The sequence below is a fragment of the Muntiacus reevesi genome, chromosome 20 (genome assembly GCF_963930625.1).
Source record: "Muntiacus reevesi chromosome 20, mMunRee1.1, whole genome shotgun sequence".
Lineage (NCBI taxonomy): Eukaryota > Metazoa > Chordata > Mammalia > Artiodactyla > Cervidae > Muntiacus > Muntiacus reevesi.
Genome location: NC_089268.1, coordinates 8,392,239 through 8,405,983, shown reverse-complemented (window position 1 = coordinate 8,405,983; position 13,745 = coordinate 8,392,239). Strand labels below are relative to the sequence as shown.

General features: G+C 38.0%; 1 protein-coding gene across 12 annotated transcripts in view; it reads left to right on the top strand.

Moving 5' to 3' along the window:
- MLIP (muscular LMNA interacting protein) overlaps positions 1 to 12,604 on the top strand; it is a 276,627-nt gene extending 264,023 nt beyond the window's left edge. For all 12 annotated transcript variants that reach the window (XM_065912877.1, XM_065912882.1, XM_065912874.1 and 9 more), the window contains one exon: positions 10,779 to 12,604. Coding sequence is in view for 4 of the 12 variants with exons in the window: in XM_065912881.1 (XP_065768953.1) it covers positions 10,779 to 10,784 (6 nt within the window). In the remaining 8 variants the exon portion in view is untranslated. The remainder of the gene's footprint in view (positions 1 to 10,778) is intronic.
- Positions 12,605 to 13,745: the final 1,141 nt, after the last annotated feature.

Here is a 13,745-nt window from a genome sequence, read left to right as displayed (position 1 = left end):
AATTCTTGCTTCTCAATGTGGAAGGTGGTACTAGAGGTGCCCATATATGTAGCACTTTGATCACAAAATACTTCTATCTCAGCTATTTTTATGATTTTTTTCTCTGGATTCATTATGTGAAGCCATTGTTGTTTTCTTTTTCTAGAAGGTCAGTGAATGTTCCATAGTATTTATAAGTGTCTCCGAGTCAGAAATCCCAGGACCTTCTGGTAGTTTGGTTTTCCAGCCCCCAAGTGAATTTTGCGTATGGCGGGTAGCATACAGGCAAAAGTGTGTCATCTCAAATATAGCTCTAAATTTCATTCAAATATTGAGCCACTTTCACATTTTGATCTGAGAGAAAAATAAATGAAAAGACCTTTCTTATTTTTAAAAAATGCTATACCAAAGGGGCAAGAAAAAATTATATTAAAAAATTGAATTTTCTGTCGAGCAAGAATAACTGAGCAATATTTTCTTCTATATCCCTTTAGGCAAAGTGGTAAAGGTAAGGGAAAAAAGTACTTTTTTAAAGGACTTGTCTTTATGAAGGTAAAAAGTGAATTCATTCATTCATTCTAGATACTCTTACAAATTAGTCATGCTCAATTTTGTAGCCTCCATGTTTAAATATATATATATATATATATATATATATATATATATATAATGCAATAATACAAAAGAGAGATAAAAATAATGAAATTCCAAGTAAAATTATTAATGAAATCTGAATTTTTCCCCAAAGTATATTTTCCACAATTTGGGGTATATTTCATAAACTGACATCCCAATTTATGCAAAATTTGAAATTTCTAGCATACAGCATTGATGTGTCCCTCTGCTATAACTTTAGTTATTAAAATATAAAAGCATGCTATAAATAGGTGTGGATTTGTATCCTTGACCATATCTCTGATTTTTTTCAGAACCAGGGTTATTGGTGTAATGAGTATGCACATATGGGAAAATTTTGGTACATGTAGCCAAGTAATATTACGGAACGATTTTAACAGTTCTTCTTATCAGAAGCCTGTTGGTTTCTGTGGACACATGCCAACATTAAGAATGATTATAATTACCAATTTATTGAGAGTTTACCACATGTTAACATGCTATGCACTTTAGATGCATTGTTTTACTTAATCTTCAAAAAACATCGCAAGTTGAGTATTACTTTTCCCATTTCACAGAGGAGGAAACTGGGGCTGAGGGGTATCCATTTATTAATAATCTATAGATCATATGATATCACATACATGGAATCTACAATATGATACAAATGAACTTATTTACAAAACAGAGACATACTCGTCGATATAGAAAATCACAAAATTAATAAGGGAGAAAAGAGGGGAGGATAAATTGAGAGGTGGGGATTAATAGATACACACTACTGTGTATAAAATAGATGAACAAGGTCCCACTGTATAGCACAGGGAACTATATTCAGTATCTTGTAATAACCTATAATGGAAAAGAATCTGAAAAAGAGTATATGTATATATCATACACACATTCTTTTTCAGATTCTTTTCCATTAGGGGTTATATATGTTATATATAATATATTAACATTATATGTGTAACTGAATCACTTTGCTATATACCAGAAACTAACATTACATTGTAAATCAAACTACATTTCAGTAAAAATAAATATATATCAAACTCAAAAAAAAAAAAGAATGTTTTTGATAATTAAGCTACCATTTTAGGCATCCAGTGTGCTCTGTTTTACTTAGTTACACTGGCACATATAGAGTGATTTAATAACTTTTGATAGTTTCTTATTCTGTGTGATCAATGGTAATATTTACCTGTGCATTTTCCCCAAATCTTCTTTTTCGTATTTATTTACCTTCAAAGCACTAATCAAGAAAACTACCCATTTTTATAAAGTAATTCTGGCCTTATGACCATATGATCTAGCGAGTAAAGTGTGCTAGTTACTGGCCCAGTGCAAACACACTCATGGGAGGACCTTGATCAAACCTCAGAATTTCCCTCTTGGTTTTCTCTCATTTCCTAAAGACAGCAGCCTGCCTTTCGGACTACCAGATTACTGTTTCTTTTGCTTGATCCTGCTATTTGTAGGCACTAGTTGTTTAAATTAGTTCAGGAATTCAGTTAAAAACAACCTCAGATGTACTTGATTTAATTTCATCCTTATTTTTATAAGCCCTATACTTTATAAAGTCCATTTGAAAGGGCTTCCCTGTGGCTCAGCTGGTAACAAATCTGCCTGCAATGTGGGATTTAATTTGATCATTATTTTTGTAAGTCCTATGCTTTATAAAGTCCATTTAAAAACAGCTAACTCAAAACAGTTCAGCTGATCATCTGGGACAGTGGTTCTTAGCTCTGGCTCAGCATTAAAATCTCCTGGGACCTTTTTTTTCAGCCTTGCCCAGTGGTTTGTGTAATCTTCATTCTCCAACCAGGGGTCTAATCTGTGGCCCCTACACTGGGAATAGAGTCTTAACTACTGAACCACCAGTGAAGTCCCCTCACAGGACTTTATAAAGCCCAAAGAGTGCACTTCCCCTCTAGGAAAGTGGAATCAAGAATCTCTAGAGGTGGGCAAAGGCAGGTTTAAAATCTCTGCCAGTGATTTACATGTACAACTGGAGTTGAGAGCCTCAAATTCTAGCTCCTTCATTGTCGTCTAGAAACGCCAATCAAGTCAATCTTGGAAACAAAAATTTGAAAGTAAAAGCAAAAGAATCATAAAAGAAATGTTGCTTTAGGGAATGCTTTGAATTAATAAAGATTTGGGTCACAAATTCTTCATGTCTACTGTCATAAAAGTTTAGCCTATACTCTAACCTATGGTAGATTACTTTTGAGATATCTGTTCTACATTGAGATTCACTGTTACTGAATTAATAAAACCTAATATCTGTTTCATTTGACATTCTACACAAGGTTTGGAAAATAGTTAGACTGGGATTGGGCATAACATCGGATGTGAACTAAGTCCAGGGGCTTTTGTTGTTCAGTTGCTAAATTGTGTCTGAGGTAGAAGAAGGTGAGATCCCTAAATAATGGATTTAAACATTGTGATCAGCTGGCTGATCAGTTTTCAAAGAAGGTCACTTTCATAGATTTCTTTTTCTTTTGAGTGTGCTTACATTTATTTTTTTTAAAGTAATTTTATTGAAGTATAGTTGATTCACAGTATTGTGTTAAGCTCTACAGCAATGTGATTCAGTTATACATATATACATTCTTTTTCATATTCTTTTCCATTATGATTTATCAAAGGATATTGAATGTAGTTCCCTGTGCCATACAGTAGGACTTTGCTGTTTATCCAGCCTATATGTAGTAGTTTGCATCTGCTCATCCCAAACTCCCAATCTTTCTCCCCTTTTCTGCCACTTCCCCTGCAACCACAAGTCTGTTCTCTAAACCCATTTCTGTTTTGTAGATATGTTCATTTGCGTTGTATTTTAGACTCCACATATAAGTGATATCACATGGTATATGTCTTTCTCTTTCTGACTTATTTCTCTTAGTGTGATAGTCTCTAGGTCCATACATGTTGCCGTAAATGACATTATTTAATTCTTTTATATGGCTTAGTAGTATTCCACATATATATGTGTGTGTATATATGTATGTGTATATGTGTATATATATGTGTATATGTGTGTGTGTGTGTATATATATATATGTAATGTGTATATATATATGTGTGTGTATGTACACGTCACATCTTTTTTATTGGCTCATCTGTTGATGGACATTTAGATTATTTCCATGTCTTGTCTATTGTAAATAGTGCAGCTAAGAACATAGGAGCTCATGTATCTTTTTGAATTAGTTTTGTCTGGATATATGCCCAGGAGTGGAATTACTGGATCCTATGACAACTCTGTTTTTGTTTTTTTGAGGCACCTTTACACTATTTTCCATAGTGGCTTTACCAATTTACATTCCCACCAATTGTTGACACCAATGCCGTAATTTAGAGCAGACTCTCTGCCTGAGATAAATGCTTTCTGGTTATAGTTATTTAGAAAGAATTAACTTCCATTAGCAGTCATCATCATCATTTCTGATTGTATTCCTCATGTCTGGTGAATTCAGCAACTTGGATCCACAACAAGTTTAGATAGCTCACTTCTCTGTCTACAAGTTTAAATGTGAAAGTCAGGCTGGGAATGAGCTATAACTGACCTGCCAATCTTCACATCACCTGCTACATGCAGTCCTAGGTCTATTTCATTTTTAACTTGAGGGTCAATTGATTTCCAAGAACATGATTAAATATGCATTTGGTTCTGACCTTTCAGATCCATTTGTTATTAACACAACTGAAGAGCTAATCAGTCACTACTTGCTCATAAAACACATACTAGGCAAATTCTTCTCCTGTGTTCTTATTCCTTCTCTTTGCAGATTTTTGATAAATACTTGAGTTGGCAAGATAACAATTCTGCTGGCAAGGTGACCATCTAGGATCGATTTGCTCCTGTGGTGTATAGAAGATTTTGTGTTCATTTTATTTTTAATTCCAGAACCTCCATTGATCTCTCAAGTTCTAATTTTATGGGACAAGTGTCTCCTTCCTTTATTTTTATTCTCTAGATGAGAACACAGAAAAGAGAAAAATAAGTTATTTGTCCATGGAAACCACTCTCATTTTTTTGTTTGATTCAAGGGTAAAAATGGAATTATCAAGAGGAATGGGCCCACTCTGTTCCCTGCAAGCAATTTCCCATAAATATTATTTATCAAAATCAAGCTTTGATAAATCTTGGATTGCAGTGTTCAAGGTTGTAACCTTATAGAAGTACTTGATATCTGTATATTTGTAACTCCTGATGAAAAGAAGATTCATATGCTTTGATTGACAACTGGTTGGAAGTCCAGGGTAAATCTATCTTATGAAGACACTTCATATGAATACCTGAGTAGATCCCTACCTTGCCCAGGCATCCAGGTGGGCAAGGAAAAATAGAAAGAAAGATATTCTGACCACCAGATTTGCAGCAGTGAGCCCTATCAACATGACCTTTCTGTGTTGAAAGCCTACAGCCTGTGTTGAGAAAATAAAATTAAAATAAATATTTTTTACCAACCCAAAAGTCCTCCTCACAAAGGTAGTAGAGAAGAAACAGCACTTTTATTATTGACTAAGCATTCAACCAGAGTGTGATGTCTATTACAAGCACCAAAAGATCACAAAGACAAAAGACATCTCACCTTTCATATAGCCAAGTAGGTTTAACCCATTATATATATATATATATATATATATATATATATATATTCTCAAGATAAACAATAATTCGATTTACCCTCAAATAAGAGGACTTGACAAATAGTCAAGTAGTCAGCTTGACAAAAAAGTCAAGTTTAGCTCATTCTAAATCACCTGGTAATTGGGAGGACCACCTGTGTTAGTTCATTGACTTTATACAAAGGAAAAAGAAACTTCTCCTATCTTTATGACAGGAACTATTTTTACAACTTTGATCCAGGTGTCAGCTAAAGTTAGACTCCCATCCTTCCTGAGAACCTAGAAGAAACTGAGATAAGGCTTATTCTATCTCCTTTGGATGTTTACCTTTAAAGGAGATGGTTGTCAAGTCCTTGAGACTTTTCTGAGTCTTAAAACTGATAAGAAGCCCATCTAGGTTTCACAAGGATTTATCTCCATTTCCAAGAGAGGAGACAAGTTTTCTGAAACAAATGCTCTAAGAACAAGGGAGGGAAATTTCTTCCTTTACTTTCAGCAAGGGTAATTAAGCCTCTTAAACATTTTTATTTGTCCTTAAACCTGGCTGATATGAAGTAGTACCAGAATCTGAGAGTCTGATTCTAAAGTAGCCACTAATGAGAAACAAGTCTCATTGATTTTTCTTCTCTTGGGACTCTGTTGTAAATATTATAGAAGAGGTGAGGATGTGACAATTTGGGGATTTTTCCTTCAAAGTCATTTCAATAGATTCATGTTGGGTTTTATATTGTAATGAATCATGGTAAAAGGCTGAGCAGAGGTCAGAAGGTAGAAGGACTGACCTTCTTGTGGGCACTAGCTTTTCAAGATAAACAAAACAAAATAATAGAATCAGGGTTAATAACTATTCAGGACTCAGGTCACCAGATATTAAATTTTTTTGACTCCAAATTCAACATTGTCTTTCCTAGAATCCGTTAGACCTGCATTCTCCACCTACCATCCTATCTACATAGGACCTCAGCTGCTGAATATTTTGTCACTTCTGTCTTATGGACAATAAATTCTGATGCTAGATCTTGTATTTTTACACCAACTTTAGTAGTTATGCAAACGTCCAAAATATATTTTAAGATTTTCAGAAAAAATTAATATGTAACTGTTAATAAATTATTAGATACATTTTCTATAAATGACAGTTTGCTTTGTATACCTGAAGTCGGGCTTCATCTTTACAAGAAGACATGTGTAGATCATTCTCTTTCATTTGACAGATAAAATTGTTCAGAGTTGGTTATATATTGAAAGGGAAGGAAAAATCAATTTACACAGCACATTCTTTAAGAAAGTGCTTTCTGTCACACTGGCTTAAAGTTTCACAACACTGCATCACTTATTACCTAAAGTTAACTTTAAACAAAACCAATTTTGGAATGTGACTCCTTTTAAAATTGCAGTTTTCTAAATATCTTATGGTCTTTCTTGTATATATTTTCTTATCCAAAATAACTTTGTTGTTCTGCTGGTGACAGGATGTAATAGCCTTCACTGCTGAGAACTAGCCTGAAAATAATAATTTATTTTATTAATGATTTCCATATTTCTTAAATGTAGACATATGTTTTTCCTGAGTAATTCAGCTCCTTACCTATATTGAGGTTGGCAAAGAAAATAGAAAAGTCACGAAAGGTATAAAATTTTGACTCAACCCGTCATAACATCATGTCATTTCAAACCAGCTGCTGAATGGTGGTGGTAGACACTTCTTTGACCTTTCATTGGGTTCAGAGGAGATGAGAAATGGTGCTCAGTTTTCCAGCCTGGCGTCAGGGCATGAGATGCCTAGTCCTTTGCTATCTGATCTAGTTATTTCTTAATTATAACATCTTACATTTGAAGGAGAATTGAGAGGGCCTTTTGTCCAACATTTAATTGAATATTATAATCCCGTATATCCTTAAATCCTCTGTTGAAACTCTTCTGGGGACAGAGTTTACCATTTACAAGTCAGACATGTGATATGCTTTAATATGGATGAAACAGACTAATGACTCTATGACCAACAAAAACAAACAGGAAACATTGAACAAATAAGTGTTTAATTACTAATACTGTAGTCTTGGGCATGGTATTTAATCTTTTAGAGCCTCAATCTCATTCTCTGTAAAATTAGATCAAAGGATTATGGTGAAGATTTACATTCATGTGTGTAAAGTGCTTAGTATATCAAATACATAGCCCTTCATAAGAGTTAGTCAAAGATGATGATTTCTTTAAATATCTCATAAGAATAACTACCAAATGTTGCCACTGCTGTGCTTAGTTGCTCAGTCGTGTCCAGCTCTTTGTGATCCCATGGACTGTAGCCCGCCAGGCTCCTCTGACCATGGGATTGTCCAGGCAAGAGTACTGGAGTGGATAGCCTATCCCTTCTCCAGGGGAACTCCCAGACCTAGGAATCGAACTAGGGTCTCCTGCATTGTAGGCGGATTCTTTACCATCTCAGCTACCCAGGAAGCCGACCAAATGTTGCTACTCTCAGGAAAATAAAAAACATGCTCATTTTTATTTGTTAGAAGGAAATAGGAGGAGCTGTTTTTGAGGCATGTTTCTCCTTTCATTCTAAAACTTCAGAGAATTGAAATGTTGAAAACCAGAACTCATTTATTTCATGACTATTGATTTTCTGTGGCTAGAACAAATCAGTGCAGGAGTGCAGCTACCTCTTGTTTTAGCAACTTTCTCTCCACCTCCTCCTAACCTGGCAAATGAAGGCTCTCCTCCGTGACTCAGGGCATGTCCTGTTTCTCTGTTCTGCTCAGCCACTTAGCTTTGCTGTGTGCAATTTTCCTGTCTGCTTCCCTCATGCCTTGCACATCCCCATGCCTCCTACGGAGCGACTCCGAGCCACAGCTCTCTCAGACCGTGGCTTCTTCACCCCTTGGTCTGGCTCAGGACAAAAAACAACCAACAAAACAAACAAATAAAAACACTGAACTTATTTGTAAAACAGAAACAGAGTCACAGATGTGAAAAACAAGCTTATGGTTACTGGGGGGAAATGGGACAGAGGGAGGGATAAATTGGAAGGTTGGTATTGACATATAAACACTACTATATATAAAATAATCAACGAGGTCCTACTGGATAGCACAGAGAACTATATTCATTTTCCTATGATAGGTACACAGTTCAGTTCAGTCGCTCAGTCGTGTCTGACTATTTGCAGCCCCATGAATCGTAGCACTCCAGGCCTCCCTATCCATCACCACCTCCCAGAGTTTACTCAAACTCATGTCCATCGAGTCGGTGATGCCATCCAACCACCTCATTCTCTGTCGTCCCTTTCTCCTCCTGCCCCCAAACCCTCCCAGCATCAGGGTCTTTTCCAATGAGTCAACTCTTCGCATGAGGTGGCCAAAGTATTGGAGTTTCAGCTTCAGCATCAGTCCTTCCAATGAACACCCAGGACTGATCTTCTTTAGGATGGACTGGTTGGATCTCCTTGCAGTCCAAGAGATTCAAGAGTCTTCTCCAACACCACAGTTGAAAAGCATCAATTTTTTGGTGCTCAGCTTTCTTCACAGTCCAACTCTCACATCCATACATGACCACTGGAAAAACCATAGCCTTGAGCAGACAGACCTTTGTTGGCAAAGTAATGTCTCTGCTTTTAAATATACACAATACTATGTATAAAATAGATGACTAATAAGGGCCTGCTGTATAGCACAGGTAACTATACCCAACATTCTATAATGGCTTATATGGGAAAAGAATCTAAATAAGAATAGATGCATATAAAAATATAACTGAATCACTTTGCTGTACATCTGAAACTAACATGGCATTATAAATCAACTATACTCCAAAAAAAAAAAAAAAAAAAAAACCACCCAACAAAACACAAAGCAGAGAGTTGCCTGCAGAAGAGAAGTTGCCCTCCCTCAGTCTTCATTTGCCTTCTTGGAATGCTCCGTTGACAGCCATTCATTGGCACCTGGAAATATATAGTTATGCTCATTTCCTTTCAATGTCATTTCATCACATTGCTCTATTAGAGTACAGTTTTAGAACTAAATTTTTCTTTTGCCCTCCTCTCTGATATTTCCTTTTATACTTCTTTTTGGAATCAAGATTGCTGGGAGAAATATCAATAACCTCAGATATGCAGATGACACCACTCTTATGGCAGAAAATGAAGAGGAACTAAAAAGACTCTTGATGAAAGTGAAAGAGGAGAGTGAAAAACTTGGCTTAAAGCTCAACATTCAGGAAACTAAGATCATGGCATCTGGGCCCATCGTTTCATGGGGAATAGACGGGGAGACAGTGGAAACAGTGTCAGATTTTATTTTTTTGGGCTCCAAATTCACTGCAGATGGTGACTGCAGCCATGAAATTAAAAGACGCTTACTCCTTGGAAGGAAAGTTATGACCAACCTAGATAGCATATTAAAAAGCAGAGACATTACTTTGCCAACAAAGGTCCGTCTGGTCAAGGCTATGGTTTTTCTAGTGGTCATGTATAGATGTGAGAGTTGGACTGTGAAGAAAGCTGAGCACCAAAAAATTGATGCTTTTCAACTGTGGTGTTGGAGAAGACTCTTGAGAGTCCCTTGGGCTGCAAGGAGATCCAACCAGTCCATCCTAAAGAAGATCAGTCCTGAGTGTTGATTGGAAGGACTGATGCTGAAGCTGAAACTCCAATACTTTGGCCACCTCATGCGAAGAGCTGACTCATTGGAAAAGACCCTGATGCTGGGAGGGATTGGGGGCAGGTGAAGGGCACGACAGAGGATGAGATGGCTGGATGGCATCACCGACTCGATGGGCATGAGTTTGAGCAGACTCCAGGAGTTTGTGATGGACAGGGAGGCCTGGCGTGCTGCAATTCATGGGGCTGCAAAGAGTCAGACACGACTGAGCGACTGAACTGAACTGAGACTGGTATAATCTACTAATACTCATTTCCACTCAGTTAAGTGTACCTTATCTGCTCCAGAGGGTGTAATCTTATCAAACAGATTGATGGGTAAAGAAATCGGTGGAACCACCCCCCTACTCCATAGCAGCCTTGGGAAGCCAACGGAATTAATATGTGGAAAAAAAGGCAAGAGGTTCATTTGCTGTCTCCTGCTTTTGTAATGTCCCATTTTGAAAATCCAATCCCAGTTCACTTTACCTTCTCTGTGATTAAGAGGCTACATTTTTGGGAATGATGCATTTGACACTAAAGAAAAAGTTGGCAGCAGCCAAGTCATTGAAGGATGAGGAGTTGTGGGTGGGATAGCAGGGCTGTTCCTTAAGTTGGCACCAGCCCCTCAGTCATTGGCACCCCTTGCAGGAGGTCAGAACTGCTGTGCTGAGCTCTGGAGAGACCGGGGTCTGATTTGAAGGTACCACTGGGTGTCTTTGTCCTGCCATTAATTGTATAACAACAACAACAACAACAACAACAACAACAACACAACTACTGAGAAAACAACAAACAGAAACTTCCTACTCCAAATCATTTTTATATGAAATGCCATACCTGAATATGAATGGGCCTGTTTTTTAAAATTCTGTCTCCATTAACCTGACTACTGTTTCCTCTTATTTTGTAGCAATGAAGATGGAGCAGAAGTGAACACTCAGGCTGGGCTGAAGTTTTTGGAACGCTGGTGCTAATCACTTGCTAGATTTAACTTTTATCAGTCTCTTTTTCAGTCTTAGTGTTTTCCTTATGAACTGCACTGGAACTAAGAAAGTTCCCTGCCGGCATATAACATGGCAGTGATCACTAACACCCCGTTTAGAAGAGATTTGCCTACAGTTTCTCCCACCACTGTTAGAGCCTTGAATGCCTTCTATTAAGCTGACAGCAATACTAACATGCCCCTCTATTTAGCAGGCAAATAAAAAAGAAACATGGGGAAATAGAAGGATGGGTGTGATGATTTTTCAACACCAGTTTTATTTTATGCATACGTTGCTATCTGAATCAGGTCGTATTTCCCTACTGCTTAATTATTTTTACACATTAAAAAAACAGTAACTTTTTGAAGAGGAGTCCCTGCCCGCTTTCCAGGGTTCATTGGGAAACTCTTGAAGGTGTGAAAGCTGGTATTTACACAAAACACATGCTGTTTTCCTGTCCTGTTTGGGTTCTGTGCTTCCTGGGACATGCAGATAGTCAAGTTTACGTCATGTTGCTGAACTGTTTCCTACATCACTGTTTCTCTGACTGTCACCACGTGATTCTTGCAAAGATTTCTTATAACCCTTCAGAGTTAGTTTGTACCCATCATCTTGGGAACAGCCAAGACCGAAGAGCAAACCACCCTGTTGCAGACAGTCCCAGGAGGAGCCCCCCACTCTAGCATACCCAGTGCCCGCCGTATTGGCCGTGTTACCTTTCTTTCCTAGCTGCCACCCCCAGAATCCAGTCCTCATCTTCTCCAAGTGGTTCTCTTTGTCTTGTCTGTCCAGTTGGGGCAATACACCAAGGGAGAATCCACCATGGTTCTGGACATCAAGCCCCTGGTGGCAGAGGACTTGGTAGACACTACATACCCTTGTGCACAACTCACATTCTCCTTGGAGCCAGCTCTGTCTGAGCCACCATGCCCTCAGACCATTGCTCCATCACCCTCATCATCCTGCCCAGGGCAAAGCAAGGAGGGTTGCCCACGGAACAGTTGGCCTCCTCATCCTCCAGGCACCATTTTGGATGGCTCCATTGTTGTATTGCAGCAATAAAGATGGAGCAGAAGTGAAGAAAAACATCTGTATTTCCAGGTGCCAACTGTATTTCCAGTTGGTGCCTGGAGATACAAAGTCCTCATCATCTCCTCCATTAGTGGGTGAGGAGAAGTGGGGCCTTAGTAATGCTTTCTGCTCATTTCTTCTCCCCCAAACACTACTTCTCTACCTGCTAGACTGTGTGAGGCATCATTTTAGATTATTGATCATCTCTAGTACTCACTGCGTTCTGATCATGTGTCCGGCACCACGAGTTTGATTTAACCTTCACAATGAACCTGTCAGGCGGGTAATAGTATTATTCATATTTTATGTTTGTGAGAAGGGGCTCCAAAAGGTTAAATCAAGCTAGTAAATGCTAAAGACAGAATTAACACTCAGATAATCAGGTTCTAAGACAGCCATTTATTCAATTGTCCATTCATCTTTGACTTTGAGAACAAAAGGTTGAGTCAGTGACACTCCCTAGTTCATTGCTCTTATAAGTTTGGGCAAGACCCCTCTCCTGTGTACTTGTTGTTTGGGTGATTGATTGATTAACTTTTCTAAGGATTTCTAGCTTCTCTTTTCCTGCTATAGGTACACATTCTTGTGTTTGATATATATTCTTTACCTATATTTGTTTTGAAGATGTGCATTCTATTTTGCTGCATATATATTTAATAAATATAAATGGTATTATAGTTTATATTTTGTTTCTTTTTTTCCCACTTCACACTGTGGTTTTAAGCTCTATGAACATTGCTCTATAAATACCTAGTGGATTGCTCTGTAAACACCTCAGCTACCCGCCTGCTCCAGGGTGAGCTCTCAGAGTGCCTCTCTCTACCCTCTGCCAGTTGTGATGTCCAGTAAGTCCCCTACGTGCGAACCTTCAAGTTGTGGACTTTCAAAGATGTGAATGTGCGTCTGGTTGCAGTAAGGAACCAGACCCTGGGCCATCGGCGTCGGGTGTGAGCGAAACTGCAGCTTGTCCTGGCTCCTGTTGGTGATGACCCTTCCGCTCTGTCTCCCACCTCCTCTCTGTCCTCCGGTCAGTAAGCCTTCTTACCTGTTCACTCAACGCCACCCCCTGCATACCTGCTGCTGTCCTGTGCTATTGTACTTTTCAAGGTACTGTACTGTAAGATTAAAAATATTTTATTTTTTGTCATTAATGTATTTTTGTATGAAAACTGTTATGAACCTATTACAGTACAGTACTATACAGTGGACTGTATTAGTTGGGTATCTAGGCTAACTTTGTTGAACTTATGAACACACTGGACTTACTAATACACTCTCAGAATGGAATTTGTTTATAGGCATGGGACTTATTGTAAATTGTTTCATGTAACCTCCTGTGTACCTTTATGAGAATTTCTCTGGAATGTCTATACACCCAGCTTTAGAGTTATTTAATTTTAAGCCTGCATAATCAGACTAGGTCTGCTTAATTGGACTACATCCTTCCACATTACTATTCCTTTGAATGTATGTCCTCATTTCTATTATCACAACAATGTGTTAGGGCTCATATGTCTCCAACTTCTCTGTACTTGAAGATCTGAACTATGAAAACTCAGGCTTTACCATCATCAAAGGCAATGCTTAAGATAGGAAGTTTGTTTGAACATGTTGTCCTATCCATCCTAAATTTTCCAATTATCAGAAACTTCTAGACCCTCTAAATCAGTGCAGTTGTCTCCTAGGTATTTTTGTCTTCATATCATTGATGGAAAGACCTTGAACCTGAAGGATTAGTTGACTGAGGTCACCAAGGTAGTGATGGATAAACCTAGCACCAGGCCTTTTGCTTTTGCTACTGTGTTATTTCTACCAAAGCGAGC